Here is a 19351-nt window from a genome sequence, read left to right as displayed (position 1 = left end):
ATGATTGTTAAATTCTTTCTACAGTGTTCAAAGGTCAGCATACGCTGTTAGAAAAGGTCATTCTCTTGCTTCAGATTATCAGGTAAATATTTCAGGCTCTTCACGTCACTATGATTGTCAGTTATGGCGAATTAAGCCCGGAGGGACGGAAGAGCAGAGGGACGAAGCCGGAGCGGGGCCCGGCGGGGCTGGAGGTGCGGGCGGCGGCACTCCTGCGCCCTGCTCAGCCACGGGGCGCTGGGGAGACCCGGCGAGACCTTCTACGAAAGGTCCTGAGCTTCTCTGGGTATTGAACAGCCATTCCAGTGGTCTAAGCAGCTTGATGGAAGAATTAAGCTTGATGCTCTGGCAAAATCCCAAGTTACATAATTATATTATTCCGCTTACTCGAATTGTCCTTTCAATTTCAAATAGAGATGATACAGTCCTTCTCAAAGGGTAGTTTTTCCATGAATTGTTAAATAGTTGCTGCATTCCAGCAGCGGATAAAGCGATTTCTCTGTCTTCACCTCTTAACCATGTATTTGTAGTGGTGTGATGAAATGTTAAGTTCTATAGTGAAAAGTCCTGTACAAAGAGAAGTCCTCATTAGGTGGATCTACTTTGCATTTTTTTCTTTACTAACAAAAATGTTTACTGTAGTAACTCAAGAAAATATCTAACAGACTACTGATTTCTACTGTATCTGTGCATCATCCACAATTTTTTATCCTCTCTGCAAGTACATAAGTACAAAATTAAAATCTGACTATGCTGTTGTGCAGATTGTTAGGGGGTTGCTTTATTTTTTTTTAATTTTTTTTGGAATGCACAGTGTGGCTGATGGCAAAATTTGGCTTGGATATTTTTATTACTTGTGATGATATAAGAAATGAGAGAACTAGCCTGATTCTCAGATCTCCAGCTGAATTTGCATTCAAGAAAACCATTTGTGGTCAGTTTTCTCACACCAAAATAGGAGAAAAGCCTGGTAGTATCTTGTGCTCAATAGGAGTTGCTAGTAATTGCAAAGACCCAATCTGCTACAGTCAATTTAACTGAAAAGTTGAACTTGTAGTTTGACCGTTAGAAGGTTGAACAGAGCTATTGTGCACTTGGGGAACTGTTGCAGCTTTTCCATTCTGTTCTTTTCCCAGGGCTGCGTCAAGCTGTCGGTGTGGGGGACGCAGGTAGCAGCATCAACTCATAGATTTGGGGCATATTCTGCCATTGGTTATTACTGCTTTCAGAGAGATTTCTCAGGTGGACATCCCTGTCACTTTGTCTTGCTAGAGTTCTTGCTATAGGTGGTGCTTTAAAGTATTTTACAGTTAACTAGTGACAGGTCTGAAGAAACTTTCACTTCCCTTTTTCTGAGCCTGCAGAGTGCTCGTTTCCAGGGAAGAAAATGCTGTGCCACCGGGTCAAGTCGGCAGTAAGCTTGAGTTAATTAAACTTGAGTTTGGGAGTTAAGAAAGGTTGAAGACAGCTTTTGGACAGCCAGTTGTGTATTGTTCTGCTGCTCTATTAGTCACCATGATGATTTTTGAATGGGAGTAGTTCACGGAAGGCAATGGGACCGCTCATTTGGATGTAGGTAAATACCTGCATGAACAGTTAAAGAGTGAGTCAGTTACAACAGCTGCTCTGCTGCAATAAAACGCTTAAATTTCCATTATTAGAACTGGTTTTGCCTCCTCCCAACAGTTCTTCCTTAAAATTTCCTTCGGTTTGCTGTTCTCCTGAAAGTTTTAATTTTAGTATTATTACCTAAAGGATTTGCTGCTCTTGAGCAGCAGATTGTACATCACAAATAGCCTTAGACCAGCAGTTTTTTTACTATGTTTGAGGCTATTAGGATATTGTTTTTAAAAGAGGTTGCAAAAATATAGATGTCAACAGTGAATAATTATGAAAGGAAGTTAGGAGTTACATTTTAACTGTTCTGGTAACTGGGTTTGTCAACAGGATTTAGGTGCATTTGATAAATCTTCATTATATAGTTTCTAATTAGAAAATTATAGAAGGTGCAAATGCCTGTTAGTGTAGTAACATATTATGAAATCATACATAAATCTGTATAATTGGCATTGTTATCTACTACCAAGTTAAGAACACAGCAAACTTTCGAATAATCATGAAGAATACCGATAGTCTTCTGAAAACTTACTGTGTACTTCTCTATTTGCTAGGCAATATAATTAGATCCGAGTATCAGAATATACCTGCAAATTTTTCTGGCTGAAGTTGGGAAATTCAGGAATTTCAAGATAAGGTTAGCATATACTTTTTATGGATTGTATCATAGATGGGATCACATTTTTTGTTGAAGACAGGAATTATAAAAATACTGCTGTGTGGCTGAGTATTTTCAAAGTGACAGCTGAGGCCAATATTACTAGTGCCTCAACAAAAAGATCCTGTTGCCAAAATGGAAAAAAAAAAAAAATGGATAACAGGGCTACTGAAACAGCATAGCAATATTTCAGATTTAACATCTCTATTGCTCTTGATTTCTTAACATACCTCTCAGTCTTTGATCAAAAAATTTGTCCATCTCTTTAGATTTAGTACTATTCATTTGCAAAGTTTTAGATTATTTTAAGCATAATTTTATTTTCAGGATTTAAAAAAATAATTCTTTTGGTTATTAATACCTTCAAAACTGGCATCGTTAATGCTTTTATGTTGTTTTAACAAAACTAAGCTCTGATCATTCTAAGATAGTAGAAACTTACGGATTGACTTCTGTTCTATTTAGGTGTCATTTATTTGAAAGTAGTTACAAAACTGACTTGCTGCATTTATAGTGATTACTTTTCAATTAACTGTAGCAAATGTTTTTAATACAGCTGTCTGTTAAGAAAGATGGCTCCATCATACTATATAGAATATGCCTACTAATCTGCAGCAGAAAAGTTGGTTATTTTGTTGGGGGATTATAGTGCATTAATGATAAATCTGGTAGGAAGATTCAGTCTTAAAGCTTCTCATAGAAAATGAGAACAAAGAAAGATGGCATTTCAACAGCCATCTGTCAGTTGGCATGTCAACAGTATTTTTATATAGGTGAGATTTCACACCGAAGAAGCCTTCCAATAGCATTTCTCACCAGGGCTGTGTTATGGTGGATGCATTTTCAAAATTTATGTAGCTAGAACTATTTCTCACTTCTCAGTCATTGTGACGATCACCTGGAACTATACTTTCTAATGGATGTTGCTTTCTTAAACTTACTGGTAGAAGGGTAGTAACCTTACCCAAGCATATTTTTGATGCTTATAGAATAGAAAACCAAAGTACGACATGAAACCTTTGACAGGAGGTTTAGCAATATTTAATGCCTTAATTCAAAATAGTATGCATATATTGTTGCGAGCCAAGCTATAAGTAGTTAGAACCTGTGGTAAACTTTATTATAAGAAAGCTATTTAGGTGCCAGTAACGTATTAAATATAAACTGATGCAGTGATACACGACTGAGCATGCAAAATACCTTAAAGCAAAAGATACAGAGTTCATTGTTTTGTTAACTTGACAACAGCTTAAATGTCAGCATGAGGTTATTTCATTCCTAATTGTTTTTCCAAAAAACATAAGGAGGCTAATCTATGTTTATTATATTGTGATAGAGGGCTACAGACAACTTTGCTGCCACAGTGGCATTATGGGTTTAGCTTTATTCTCCAACCATCTGAGAAAGTCAGGAAAACATATTGAATTGTGCTTCCTCTTAATTATGAAATCCATTGTTACGTTTGCTGTCAGGAGCAAATTCTGTCAATGGGGTTTAAAAAGTCCAATAGCATTAAGTATTTACCTAAAAAATCTTACCTTTTCATGCCCCTCTAAGAGAAATATTAAAGGTGTGCATTAAGGAAATATGCTATCCTGAATAATAACAATGATGTAATATGAAAGTGTCCTTTGTTGGCATCTGATCAGTCCATATTAGAAATATCTAGTAAAACCTTATAGCTTAGTAGACTGCTTATCAGTACTCTTCTGATTTTCAGCTTAGTGCTGCTGTATGAATGGGTCACTGCTCAGCACTGCCATGGTAACAAATTGTTTGACTGTGATCAGGGAGGACATAATTGGTTCAGCTTTGTACCTGTTCTCTTCTGGTCCTGTATTGACAAGCAAAGGTAGGCTTACAGGATGAGTGCCGGACTGGTGGAGATACCTACTGCAGAGATGATAGCCTGTAAGACCAACACTTTGTAGTTTCTTGAGAAAGTGTGGTCTAATTTATCAAACAGTATTTATTAGGAATGCAAACTGACAGATTTAAATGCACAATTAATCATGTATACTCATATCACTAAGGAATAACTATTAAATAAAAGCATGATTATTTTTAGAGACTCTTCCAGGATCCAAAGTACGCTGAGCAATTCTAACTTTATCACCATTGTAAATACATAAAGTTGAGCTACTTGTCTTATGTAATTATTACAGCCTTATAAAATTTGGGCATAGTAGTGTTAAAGTTGAGCTACTTGTCTTATGTAATTACTACAGCCTTATAAAATTTGGGCATAGTAGCGCACACAGATAATGTACATTGCTTATTCTGAGTGTCCTATTATATTCTTAATTTAATCTTTGTATATCTCATCCCTTAGCAATAAATTTTAGGGACTCAATCCTCATTCTCCTTCCACTCCAAAATGTTTCTTTTAACTTCCTTAAAAACAAAACCAAACAAAAAAAACCCCATACCTTTCTTATTTAAAAAAAAAAAAGTTACTTTCATAATGATTTTAGGCCTTTCTAAAATCAATGTGGTTATAGTTTAATTATAAAGGCAGTTTATATAATGCTGATACATTTTTCTGATTTTAATTTTTTCAAGCGTTGTTTTCTCTCTAGAACTAACACACATAAATACTGCATCTATCCCATGACGAGCTACTGAACTAGCATTAACATTGCAGGTTGCTTTTAATTCTCCAATTCCTAAATTCTTTAACTACTGCATATATGGATTTAAACAAAGAAAAATACAGAATACTTTACGTTAAGCACCATTTAGTACAATCAAAATAATTAATGATCACGTCATCTGAGAAATTGCTCAAGCTTAATTTTCAGAAATGCAGGTTGTTTTGCAGGAACGTATAAATGACAAGACCAGTTCAAGTGGTACAAAGTATACTGCTTGCTGAAATGCTAAACTTTATTTACACAGCTTTTTTTTCAATCAAATATTACTAAAGAATTGGTGGTACGTAAACAATGGTACATGCAATTTGATCCCTTTACTAAGAAAAATAAATTTACAGTTCTGTTAAATAAAGACCAAATGCCATTATATACAGTCTGTTAACTGAAAGGCCTTGTGAGACATTCAGGTCTAATTTTAATACTTTCCAAATAAATACCAAATAATGCAACATTTACAAATAGCACACCAGCAGTATTTCCACGGTAATCATTTTACAAATCAGAATTTAGTATTTCAATTAAGCAAATGAGTTGCAGCTCCTTCATAAATATTAAGGCATGTCACATAGCATCAAAATGGAACCGATGAGCCTCCTGTCGTTTCTCTCTGTCATCTGCTTTCTGAAAAATAATAATAAAACACATTTTGTGGGATCTAGAGCAATACTATGTTACAGAAATGAGTTGTCAAATGTCAAGAGAATGGTTGATTTTTTCCAAGTCACTCATTTGACAAAAGGCAAAAAGCTGAGCAAAAGCCTCAATAATTAGCTTTTAAATGATGTCAGTTTGAAATAGCAATAATCTACTCAAAATTGGCTTCTGCTGCTAATGCTCAGCTGTTTTAGTATTTATGACCCATTATTTTCTATTATTTCTAATAATGCTTTTTTAAAAGGAATATTTCAAAACCAAAGAATGTTTCCTAGTATGCATTTATTTAGCCTGCATTATAAATACGAGATGAAATTACTCTGGATTAACCATAAATGTCATCTATGTTACACTTAAAATGAGATTATTTTAAAAAAATTCTGTTAAAAATGAATTTAGACAAAGATGGCAGTTCAACCAACAATTAAAAGCACCAAGTAGGCTAAAAATACTCCGTGTTTCTGTTTGTATTATGAAAATGTGAGGTAGGATACATTTCCCTGCTTATTTATGCAGAACACACATTGCTGAAAAGAGTAGTTCTGATGGTGCTTGGAAAAAAGCAGCATATTTAAATTGTACTTATAATGCACGTAATGTGTAAAAACATGTCCTTTCCCACAAGCCTCCTCTTGTGTTCTAAAGCAGTAACAGAGTATGAAAGCACTTATTAAAGGATTTTTGAATACGTAGTGTGAACTTTTCTAGAAAACAGGCTTTTTGTCATGACAGACAGTATGTGTAAATCCTAGCGTAAGAGAATTTAGCAAAACAGATTTAAATGCTTTTTAGCCTGCTTATACCTAACTTTTTTTTTTTTTTTGATGAGTAAAATGAAGAAAAGCCTTTACAGTATGCTGTTGTGTGGGCATTCAGATTTGTATCTCAGTTGATAAATATACATGACAATTTTGGTAGAAATCAGTGCACGTGTTCTGCCATGAAAGTTTGTCATCTGCTTTGGCTCGAGGCCAAAGATTTCCTCATCAAACAATGTTTATGTATGATAGCAACTCCATTAGATTAACTATGCATTTTACTGCATTTTGTGGCAGCCGCAGAACTGTCAGTGAAGTTTAAGATATATCGGTCTGGCTTTTTGGCAGGGACTTTATTCATGTCAGTCATATTTTGAATGTCAAAAATGGGGTGGGAAGAAGGGAGTGGCATACTCTTTCCTACATTGGAATGCTTGTCACATTCCACAAAATTTCATAGTCTCACTTAGAAACAGTTTTCACTCCATTCCTTGTATGCTTCCTGAAGAAATTACTACTTCAAATTTGACAGTAACTGATACTCTGATGAATCCATCAAAACTTCTCTAGCAGTTTTATCAAAATGTAGTGTTCACATGACTAGTCTCAAGACCACAAAGCAAGTTATAAAGAATCAGAATGCCGGAATATCAAGGTCTTTAGCTAATGTAGCAGACTATTTGTTGTAAGATGAATAATGGTGTAAATTCTTCCTCAATTTCTCTTTCATTTGATGTATCAAAACTAAAAACTAACAACTGAGATTTAAAAGCTTTTTTTTTTTTTTTTAATGGATCCAAAATTTCTAAGGAATGAGAGCACAACATACTATCCCTAACTTCTACAGTTATTTAAACAATGCAGTACTTGGCTGGCAGACGAGTGTTTAAGAATTGTTGCAGACCAAGGGCTCCTATTACTACTTATCTGCAGAGGTCAAAGTACATGGTTTCTTTTAACTGCTGAATAGAACACTCCAGCTTACAGACAGATATATCCTCTGGGGGAAAAGAAGAGATTGTAACTGCCAGTACATTTCCCCTTTCTTTCTTTGCTATAGGTACTCTAGAGATCTGTAAGGGAAAACAGCATTTAGGCAGAGCAGTATTTTTATGAGAGGATTAGTGAAAGAGGCAGTAATCCAAGAACAAGCTTAGAAACAAGGAACTTTGGAGTTTAACTTCCAGTCATGTCAGTGATGCACAATACAGTCTTGGTCAAGATTCTGATTTGTTCTGTACCTTAACCATTTCTTCTAAAAACTAGGAAGGTAAAAATCAATAGGAAGGCACAGGAAAATTACAGGAATTAACAAATGTTAGTTTAGTCTGAAAATACACACAATTTATCCAAATATTTGTGCCTATTTTGAGCAAGATGCAGCAGTTGGAAATGAGTTTATAATATAACCAATACACCACTTCATTCACATATACCTAATGGGGTTTAAAATGGCTTACTCTGGGCTGAGGGCTTCTTCACGTTACAATACATGAATTATTGTATGAAGAATTGTTTTAAACATTGACATTAAACCTTCATTTTTCCAGATGGAGTTATACACAGTTAATGCTTCCCCAACTCAAAGCATTTTTTTGTGCTACTCTTGTTGCTTAAGATGTGTTGGAGGCAGAGTTAAACCCAGCCAGTGCACAGTCCTAGCTAGTAGTTAGCAATGCTTTCTTGGTACAGTAGGACATGCTAAGGACAGTCATCATAAAATTTGTGTTTCTTTGCTTTGTGCGCTTTATTCCCAGCTTTACTATTATTTGGAGACTGTATTTAACATTTCGCAGAATGAATATTGACAGACAAATAACATGTAAATATGAAGCATGCGCAAAGCCTATCTGCATGTTTAACAAGGTCATTTTATTTCCACAAGCACAAAATAACAAACAGTTCTACCATGTCAAAATGTGCAGTAATTTTATTTGACAGCGAAGATTATGGTTTGGGTATGTAGCAGCATTTATTGGCAATCCTGCCAGTTGGATATGATTGTGAACTAAGCATAGTTAAGAAAAATGGGAACGTATTTCTTCAGTGACATGAAAGGCCCCTTTCAAAATGCTTCTTCAAATCAATGGATTTCTATACACTGCATGTATAATTCAGACACACGGAGAAAAGCAGCCAATATGCACACAATTGACTCCCTATACGGTCTTGAATGCTAATGTCAGTGCAATCAGCAAGACAGGTACAGAAAAAGAGATGTTTTCCTTATTTTTAGATTACCAGCAGAACTCAAGATAAGTATACTGAGTTTCTCTTCCGTTTTCCAAAACAGTACTCCTTAAAACTCTGCAAAATAGAAAGCTTAGATAGGAAATAAAAACGTCTCATTTAGTTGGGAATAACAGCTTAATGGCAAAAGCTTATCCCTGTTGCTCTTAATTTCCCTTTTTAAGTGTCTTAGAGCTTAAATAAAAACAATGCCAATTTTTAAGCTTGCAGTGAATACTGAATTAATAATAAACACGTTTTGGGAATTAATGCAGTCTGTGTCAGAAATTATACTGTAGAAAACTACTCAAAAAAACCAATGAACAAGACTAAAATATTAGGAAGTGTTAATTAAGCTTACCTTTTCTTGCCAGTGCAGTATGCCAATTATTGCCAGGATGAAAACGCAGACACCAATTAAGGCTATAGCTGTTAGCAGCACAATGTTACTTGGGGTCAGATACAGCTTGGCACTCCAGCTATACAAAAGAAGAAAATCCAAGGAAACATTAATACCCTTCATTAGGAAGCAGAAAAGAGATTTAACTTATAAAGATGAAAAGAACCTGCTAGTATAAGACAGGTAACAACTTGGTCTACAGAAACTAGTGGCTACACTTAAGAGACTGACACTGAATGGAATTTACTTGGAAATATATGGCTTAATATAATTATTTTCAGGTAATGCCATGTCAAAATTCAGTTTCTGTTTAACTTTCCAGGAATGCTATGGATTTTTAGGGGACTGACTTTTTTTCTCATTAGATGTATCTCCTTCTCCTGACCCTGCCCAGGACAAAATAAAATGTGTAAGAAAACCTTCCACAAAACTGCCTGGGGTTTGGGGAGATGGAGAAGCAGGGTGAAATAAGCCTGTAAGACAGATTGTTTCCTCCACATGAGAAGCTCCTCTTGGACAGGCTCACGGGATCCAGTTGGTTTATGTGTGTCTCAGTCTGAGGTTTACTCAGGGACAACTGCAGTTGTAGGCAACAGAACCATTTGACTATGCAGGAGACTGCTGGAGAGCAACAAAATCAAGCACTTTAAGGGCTTCTGGAAGACATCCCTTGAACGTTGTGGGGTCCTGAGGCTCAGTTAACACCGTTTTTGTACTACTGGCTTCCTTCCAAAGCTGTCAGCAGGAGGCTCTACCTTGAGGCAGCACTGAGGCCTCTCAGGAAACAACATATCTATGTTAAAAAAAAAATTTACAAATTTAAGAAGTGTTCATTATGAAATCTGGTTTCTTCTAGGGATTCTATCCTCTGGTCTTCTACAGTATCCATAAACTTACTTTATAGGAAAGCAAAAATAGTTCAAGGATAAGACGACAGAATAATTTTTACATAACATGTACCTTTAAATACCTCAAGACTATAACTAAATTTTCTTCATGTAGCAAATGTTATTCCTGTGATTGTTAATAAGCAACTCAAGCGGCACATCACTTCTCAACTGTTATTTGTCCTATAGTAAAATTAACTGCTGAAACTGATGTCAGAATCATTTCTGCATGATAAATGCAACTGACCTCACTAGTAGATCAAGCGGCAAAAAGCAGCTGGAATATGTGACTAATGTTTTCTCTAATAGCAAAGAGAAAAAAGTGCTCCTTTTTCTGGGATAAACATTCTAATTGCAAAGTGAATTCAGTGTCCGAGCTCTTGTGTAACCAACCCATTCACCTTTACTTAAAGAAAAACAGTCATACCTGTGGCAACAGATACTGTGTTCAGAAGGGCTGAACTAAAGCTTTTATATGCAACTAGACAGAAATGTGCATGTTTGGTGAAAAAAATCCTTGCTCCAATCATTACCATTCTTGCAATTTGTCAAAAAGAATGTTGGTAAATCTAGCAAATATGTTATTGTTTACAGGCGTTGAGCTGGTAATACATTTTGATTGTTTGTACGAGCTGGTAATAGATTTTGATTGTTTATGGGCACTATCTAATAGCCTGTGTAAATACTTGAGAAGTATTCTGCCTAGTCACAGAGCAACTGTATCTATAGAACTGACCTTCCCTGCCAGTGTTCTTAAGGTTACTTTGTATACAAGTAACTATTTTTAAACCTACACATAATGCCTAATTAAAACTCTGTATTAATGTAATTTTGTGAAGTGCAAATCAAAATGATGAAGTTACCTTCGAGGAACATTATGAGGATAGGGGATGACTATAAGCTGAGAGTTTGGTATGATAGCTGTCCATTCTTGTTTTCTAACGGACTGAAAGAAAAACAAAGGCTATGTCAATTCCTAACAAACCAACAGACTTAAAAGCGGAGAAATTCTCTGTTGAAACATACAAAAGGAGAAACAAAAAAACAGATGCTTTTTTAAAATTTTAAGATAACTGATTATTTCCATATGCTTGTATAAAGCTTTTACTCTGAAAGCTGCAAAGCGCTTAAAAAAACTCCCTTTTTTGGTAAAAAGCAAAATAACTATTGCTGACATGAAACACAGCATCTACTTAAAAAGTACAAAGCAACAACATAACAGGGAAAGAAGAAAAGAACCAATTCTACAAAGGAGGCAGGCAAAGCAATTATCCAAATCAGAATTTGGCCAGTACACTAATTCGAATACTTCACTTTTTAAAGTAGTACAATCAGATCTTTAAAGACTGAAAATGGCCAGGACCTGACTTTTACGTTTCATCTGAAGATTAGATAATCACAGTAATCTCCATCTCCCATCATACTGATCATGGTTTTATCACTGAGGCAGAAAGGATTATGTGAGTTTACAGGCCAGCCAGACCAACCCCAGGAAAATCTTACAGCTAAGACCATAATAATTGGACCCTCAGATCTAATACACATTTACCATATAAACAAGCACTATATACCTGTGCTAACATTTATGACAACTTCAGTCATCTTTTGGTCTTAGGGTTAGCTTCAGAGCTTATACATCCCCCTAAAAAACAGGCATACAAGGTTCTTTTTGGCAAACTTTTCTGTATTCAAACTTATTACTTTCATATTGTTGCTTCTGGAGGGGAAGAAAAAAAAAAAAGTGTCCCTATCAGTATTTCCATCCAAACTCTATCAGGAAAGGTAACACCATAAATATTAACTTGACAATCTTAAATCTCAACTAACCTTTTCTCCTAAAGGTCGAGGAATGCCAACATACAAATGGTCGAGGAAATTAGCACTACGTCCCAAGCCTAGCACGTTGTATGGCAACTGGAGAGCAAAATGTGCTGACTGGCTAAGCTGTCCAGCTGAAATAAAATTAGAAAAGAGGCCCAGGTGGGTATTCTGGAAAAAAAACACAACCCCAAACCCACCAACTTTTTATACAAATACACATTTCAGAGGCAGTAATAAAAATGTTTAAACAATATTAACCAACCGCATGATTATTTAATTCTTAAAGGCCCAGTTCCACATTTCCAAACTACTTGTGGGCACTCACTTGGAGAACAGCTTAAATGATTTAGATTTCTAGGTAAGATGTGATTGTTTTGAGCACTCTTTCTATGTTCAACTGAATCTCCACTCTTTGTTACAAGTTGAGAAGACATCAGCTATCTGCATTTATTTTGCTATGAGTAGTGCCAACTCCTTTGCCCCACTGATTTACAAGCTCAGACTCAACATGTGAAGGTTCACTTTAATTCTTATTAGTGTTAATCAGTAACTACTGTTTTTTCTTGTGTCACAAAATTAGCTAAGTAAATTCTCATGAACAAATTCTCAAATAATAAATTGACTTAATGAAAACAGGATTACAGTGGTTGCAAGTTAGGCCCTAGCAATAGCATGTAATTATAAACAATTAAAGGAGAGACTGTAAGGAAAAATAACATTCTTTGTTTCATGAAAAGGCAGTAGGGAAACAGACAAGTGTTGCAGCTATCAACAGGTTCACTAACATCCCATTTCTAAAGTATCCGATTACTCCATTTAAATAAAAATACTGTAATCTTTTAATTTCTGGCAAATTCATTGAGATCCTATGTAGCTGCTTTGTTCATTCTCTAGAAAGCCTCTTAGTAAGTGATCTGTCAGGAATGATAGCAGCACCTCATAAGCACTGGAGTGAATTCAGCCCTTCACCAGATTAATAGAAATGAGTTCAAGGGATACTTGACAACCACAAGTAGGTTTACGTGATCAATAGAAACGTTTTTTCACAAAGATATGATGTACTCAGTATTTTTTTTAAGCATCAGATTTTTCTCTGCTTTGACACCTGACAGATTATGCCTGAAATTGGAAATCATAAGTTAAGCGACAAAAGATAACAGAATGTGAATTAAAGAACATGAATTCACATTCCGTAATGAATTTACAGCCAACTCCTTTCTACCTCTCCACACTTTCTTCCAAGGCTCGACTCTCAAAGTTAGTATTTTGCTTCAGACAACTGGCTGTTGGCCATACTAGTTGCACTGCGTCTTGCACAGCCACAGTAAACAGAGGCGGGGGGAAACTCCCAAACAACAACCACCAGAACTTCTTTGGCAAAGCCAAACATCCTTTCAAGAAGAAACAGGAATAAATTTCCATTCTTGCCTCCTGGAGATAGCCCGGGAAGTGCAAGCATCCATTTGCCACTCTACAGCAGCACTTACACCAAGGGACTACCAAGATATGACACCTACTTTCAGAAGCAGCTCTTCAGCTTTTGTATCCTCTTATGGGGGACACGCTACTTTGTATATTGGATGATGATGATTTTGAACCTCTGTTCAATACAATGATTACTTAATGGTTCTATTTTTCTGAACCTCCCTGCCCTCCACCATCTTTTAAGAAGCAGCTTGCCGTAGGCTGTCAGGCATGTTTTGAAACAGGCCTGTTTAATCATGAGGTAAATATTCTGTATTATTGTAGTTTTAGAGCTATGATAATTTTATTTCAAAAGGCAAGATAAATGTCAACTAAATACACTTAGATGAGATCTGAAAAATCAGCTCGGTGCAGTTACCTTTTTATTAAGCTAAAATGCTATTAGCAAAAAGAAACAGTAAGAGTCTTCCTAAAGATTAGACATTTTACTTTTTCCCATGCAGAACCATGTAATGAGAAAGCATTAGCTGAGCAGCTTTTCTCTTTAAGAATGGGGATTTTTCCAGTAAGTTGAGATAACAGTATAGAACTTGAGTCTTGAGTTTGTCCTCACTTTGTTGCTGACCTCCCTTACATGATCTTGGCTAAACTGCTCAATCTCTAGGTCTCAATTTCCAAATCTAAAATTTGAGTAACTCTCAAATTAGAGTAAGCACATAATATCTGAAAGCACTGGTTACGAATATAAAAGTAGCAAGGAGCAAAGGGAGGTTTATTAAATTTGTCTTGGTTATAAAAACAAACAATGTATGTATTACTTGATCATGCTATAACATTTTCTTTAAAAATTTGTTTCACTAATGCTGAATTCTGAAGGACTTTTCCCAAAAGAACAAGGTACTGCTGTAACATTTAACATTGAAAAGCTTTTAGAATGCCTTTTGAGTGAAATATTTATGATTATGAGGACACTGCAACTGAGATCTTCCTTTTTTCTTTCATCATACAAATGAAATGAATGTCAACTAAGTTAAAGGAAATAAAATGTCATACACTGTGAGCAGTCAGCCTTAAACAGGTTAGAGAGTCAGGTACTGCAGCTGGAATTCTTAAAAGCATTGAATAATTTCATGGCTACTAACACTGGTTCTTATACCTACTAAGATAAGGATAATGAAATCTTATGGTTCAGGATGTAAATAGATCATTTGCAAAGGTCAGAAAGGAATGTTTTCTTCTACATAGCAGGCAGAAAATGTGCACATACCTTTTTATTTGCCTTTAAAATTGGGAGATATTAGCTAAGCGGGATGATACCATATAGAAGGTTCTAGTTTACTTTAAAGCCGACTACAAATGTGAGATCTTTGAGATTATTTCTTACTTTACTCCCCTGTATCCATCATAAATTCTGTTACAGTTTTGATGGTTACTCAAATGTTCCACTTAGAATTGCAAACAAGTAATTAAGAATGACAAGTGTTCATCTGAGAAACATAAAAACCCTGAAGAAGGATTAAAAATGAAAAGAGAAATTACCGAGAGTACTGTCAATAGTTTATTGTCGTATCTGAAGTTCTCAGTCACCCGCAATTAATTTACTTAGGAAAATATTTCAAATTTAATTTAAATAGCAACTCTAGCTGTTTGCCGTGTTATAAAACTATTGTAAACAGTTTTCTACTTGTTCTAAAAAGATTTAAAAATATCATTCCATCTTCAAGAAGGAAGGTGGAATTTATTTCTTACACTAAGATTGTTCTTTAAGCTTTTGGAAGTCTATGCAAGCAGGATGGAGAAAGTGGCTTTTGCTTCAGTTTGTCTCGCTTCATCAGTAGAACTGTTACTATAAACAAGAATTAAGAAAACCTTTTCCTCTCCATGCTGTACATGATTACTTTTTAATACTACTTCTAAGACTACTCAATACTATGTCTTTTGCCTTATGTTTCTTGTTTCACAAAAGTTACTTGGAAGCACCCAGATATCATACTATTGGTCTTTATATTTTTGTTTTAAATCATAAGTCACTAAGTTTATTGCTTCAAAAAGCTTGGGTAGAGTAAAAAACCACAACATTTTACGATATGGTTTTCAGTGGTTTCAGCCTGTCAGAGACCAGATTTTTAAGAAACGATTAATGATGCTGGGCAGCCAGACCTTACAAAATTTTGCAGTTTGATATTCAGAAATCATTCTGAACGCCTCTGAATCAATCTCCTTATTTTTGAAGTCTGGCATATAAAATTTGAAGCAATACATATCATTACCCTTTTGAAAGTCTTGTCAGAAAAACAGAATGATGTGTCATCTATGACACATACAGTACTTGTTCTTTTATATCTGAATTAAGGCATTTCCCTTCTCTTTCCATTATAGTGATGTCAACTTGCTGAAAGCTTAAGAGTAGCCCACACTGCCCTGGGTTAAATTGTAATGTCCTCAACAGCTTATTTCAGGCAGCATAAGTGCTCAAATGAAGCCAATTTAACTTTATGAAGAGAAGGTGATTGCATTTACATGTAGAAGCAATGCTTTCTCATTGCTTCTTTAAACAGGGCTGATAATGTCTGATACTGGATTTATGCACAGTCTAGTTGAACCTACATAAATAGATTCACAATACTGATATCGTTCAGTCAGTTTAAATAAGCTTATTTTGTGGAATAATAGAGCAGAACATACGAGATCACTCCACAGACTTGAAAGACTAATGGAAACTCAGATTTCAAAACTTGTGGTCTCCTGAAGCACAGGTCTTTTAATTTTTTTTTTAAATTGTGCTTTTCTTGACAAAATATCATTTGCATTTAAGTAGTCCATTAAAGCAATTCAGATTAATTCAAAATACAGTAATAATACTTACACTTTAAAAGTCCCCCAAATTCAAGATATTAGAGGACTGAAAAGCTACATGCATTTTTGTAAATAAAAATATTATGTCATTATTTCTTCCAGTTGCTGTATATTCCGCTAATTTGCAAAATTATGCATTTATCAGAAGCTTTAATACATTCACCAAAATAGTAACTGGAGATACTTGTGAAGTGTGAATCAACTCGTCAGAAACTCCCCAAAATCTAACAGAGTTAGAAAATATAACAAGGAGTTGCTCTCTTTTAGACATACGTTCTTTGTACCCATTGACAACGTAGGCAGCTTTTCTGGTAAAAAAACCCACAGTTCATTGTTTAAAACATAGTATCAGAGTTGTAGCCTCTAGTCTCAGACTTGCATCTAAATTCTTCTGTACCATCATCTACCTTAATACTGAGGTCAATGCATGAATGACTACTTTTTTTATAGATTAGATACACATATGCATCCTAGAAAAACTGAAAATTACTCCGAAAAACTACATGCAGAAGTTGCATGAATTGCTGCATAGCTGTGAACAACATGCATGCCACAGCTGGAATAAGACAAAGCCAGTTCAAGAGTTAGTTAAAATTTCACATTGAACGTCCATCACTTAAGCTGCAGAGTTGAAACACCACAGTGATGTTTACTTCGCAGTGATCATCAGTATTGTGCTACATTGCACACCAAAGTGTTTCCCCATCTTTTGAAGCTGGCAGCTGCTTCTTTTGTTTGAAAATATGCCAGAACCACTTACTGCAAAAGAAAGGGTAAATATAACTGTTAGTAATGAAATACCTGTCTAATATGCATAGGAATTTACAAAGCAGCTTTCAGGAAAAAAAAACAAACAAACCAAAAAAACCCTACAAAACAAAAAACACCACCAAAAAAAATCACAACTCAAAACTTGAAAGCTTTTTAGAAAGCTGGAGAATTTGATTTCCTGGGCTTTAGCTGAAAGCTTTACTTCAGTTCCCTTATTACTGCCTTTGGAGTTGTAGGTCACTGGTTGGAAAAAAATGTAGTGAAGAAAGAGCTCTTCTTCTGCTTAAAATTATACAATGGTAACTTCAGGCTGAGAATGTTTCCGTCTTCCGACTTAGCTGTTTGCCTCTCTTCATTAGTCCACACAATAGGAAATTCTAGATTAATGCAGTACACAACTTCACCTCTCAACTTTTTTTGTAGTACCTTTTTCTGGACTTCCAGAAATAACTGCGGAAGGTGGATTGAAAGTGCACACTTGCAGCTTTGATACATATTACTTGCAGTGCTGCTAACACTTGTGATACTTCTGAAAGCCCAAACTCCAAATTTGATGCATTTATATAAGATACGTGCTTCCATTAAGAACAACCTTACAGCATAAAATCACAGAAGTAAAACCAGAAACTCTTTTAAAAACCCAGTCAAACCATAGAATTATCATATTGCTGATATTCTAACCCTTTGCACAGGGGGAAAGTTGTCTAATTTGTAATGCCTAAATATGCGAAGTTTGATAATATTGCATGCAACATTACAAGTTCAAATAAGTTTTCTAAACAAGAGTTATATAGAAAAACATATTAGCAGGGTATTCCCACCTATAGCAACCAGAAAATCCCTCTTAACAGAATCCAGCTATTCAATTATTAAATTATTCCAGCTTGTTCCATGAATACACTCTTCTTTATAGTGGATTTCTAAATAATGAATCCTGCAACGACAAATGGCTATTGAAATTAAGCTTATTTTACTTTTGTCTGGTACATATTGCAATGCTTATGTTTAAATTCATTACTATAATAGCTGCTAGACATTTGTGTTCCCCTCACAATCCAATTTAGTTAAACAGCATGAGAACTCAATGCAACAACAGGGAAGAGTAAGCAGATTTCAAAAAACCAGAAGGGCACGACTTAACAGCATGTGAAAGGTCATTGTGCCATGGAAGGTTTAAAACAAAACAAAGCAAAACCAGCAAAATGAAAGAGCTCCGAAATGAGAACTGCAAGGGCTATCAGTCCATACAGCTTCAGTCATACAGATGCTTAAACAAATCATGACTATGCCTACGTGTGGATATTGATCTTTGAGTAAACCTTAAACATTTATTGTTCTGTTGTTCCTGGCCCACAGGATTAATATTTTTGGTAGACATAAACTGCAATTATGACCCTATTTATTTCAAACTCTATCCGCATATTTTTACTTCAAGAGAGAAAATTCAGACATCTATAGCACAGGCTGAAAAGCAGAAGATACTCTCCTGTTTTAAGTGGAAGTGAAAACATGAAACAATACCTCAACCTGAAGCTCCAGCCAGGCTGGGCCTGGCTTGCACAATTATAGGAGTTCATCTGGTACATACAATATGTGTGTGCATCAAAAAATATCTAAAAAAATATTTTGGGTGTGCCACACATTGCACAGAATAACAGCCCCCCCCCAGCTGTCCTTATCACAAAATGGCAAGAGGGAGCTGTGAATGTTTTTGCCTCAGATGTCTGGGCAGTCAACACACTAAGGAGTCAGCCAGTACTGCTGCGGTTGTGGCAATGCATAGCTACCAGTCTTATCCTTCTATCTGCCTGTCTGCAGACAGGTGGACTTCAAGTCCAGGAATTCCTACAAAGCAGAGAAAGAGAAGGTATTTGAGGGTTCAGATGTTACACAGAAGAGGGAGAAAGCAAGCGGGAAGACAGAAAAATTGGGTTGCAGTGAAAGGGAAAGGGGTATCAGAAGGAAAAACGGGGTAAAAAGATGCTGATGGCTAAAGGCAGCCTGATGTTCATAGTGTGAAGTCTCTACAGGACTACTCAGTCATTTGACTTGTTCAGCCCTTGCCCAGGCAACATTGCAATAACAAATTTAAAATGCTTGTCTTGTGCTGGTGCTACAATATGAAACCATCCTTGTGCAGTTTCTGAAAACACTTCAGTAAATTAACAGCTGCTCCATATTAAACTTAAAGTATCTGATCTTACTTATGTTGTTCTGGGTCCACAAGGACATTAGTTCTAAGAAAATCAGTTTGTGTTATTAGTAATACAATAAATTAAACCAATCATATCAAGTAGGTAGCCTTCTCAAGAAAACGCAAAGGACTGTTACTGGGATCCACTTCAGCTTGCAGAAATGACATGCCTGCATTTTAGCTGAGGTCAGAACTGTTAACAAATAGAGGCGTATAGATGTAATCTGCAGTAATCTAAATGGCACCAGTCATTAAGCAAAATTCTATTCAAAACCAAAGATATTTGGTAGGGCTGCTATTTCATTATCAATAATGATTTTTTTAGGATGCTGAAGTTAAATACAAAACAAAAAAAACCCACAACAAAAAACCAGCAAAGCCCAACAGCTTGCATTTGGTTAGCTTTTAGTAAATTCATTTTCTGTAT

At 35.6% G+C, this 19351-nt stretch overlaps 1 protein-coding gene across 1 annotated transcript in view; it reads right to left on the bottom strand.

Moving 5' to 3' along the window:
- Nucleotides 1–5001: 5001 nt before the first annotated feature.
- Nucleotides 5002–19351, bottom strand: part of ITFG1 (integrin alpha FG-GAP repeat containing 1) — a gene marked incomplete at its 5' end in the record, with an annotated part of 82583 nt that continues 68233 nt past the window's right edge. Inside the window, 4 exons of the mRNA XM_009696942.1 lie at nt 5002–5550; nt 8932–9049; nt 10721–10803; nt 11685–11809. Coding sequence (XP_009695244.1) covers nt 5491–5550; nt 8932–9049; nt 10721–10803; nt 11685–11809 — 386 coding nt within the window. The remainder of the gene's footprint in view (nt 5551–8931; nt 9050–10720; nt 10804–11684; nt 11810–19351) is intronic.

This window comes from Cariama cristata, unplaced genomic scaffold, assembly GCF_000690535.1.
Source record: "Cariama cristata isolate BGI_N322 unplaced genomic scaffold, ASM69053v1 scaffold15193, whole genome shotgun sequence".
Classification (NCBI taxonomy): Eukaryota; Metazoa; Chordata; class Aves; order Cariamiformes; family Cariamidae; genus Cariama; species Cariama cristata.
Note: the sequence above shows the minus strand (reverse complement) of the source record. Positions and strands in the feature narration are given on the sequence as shown.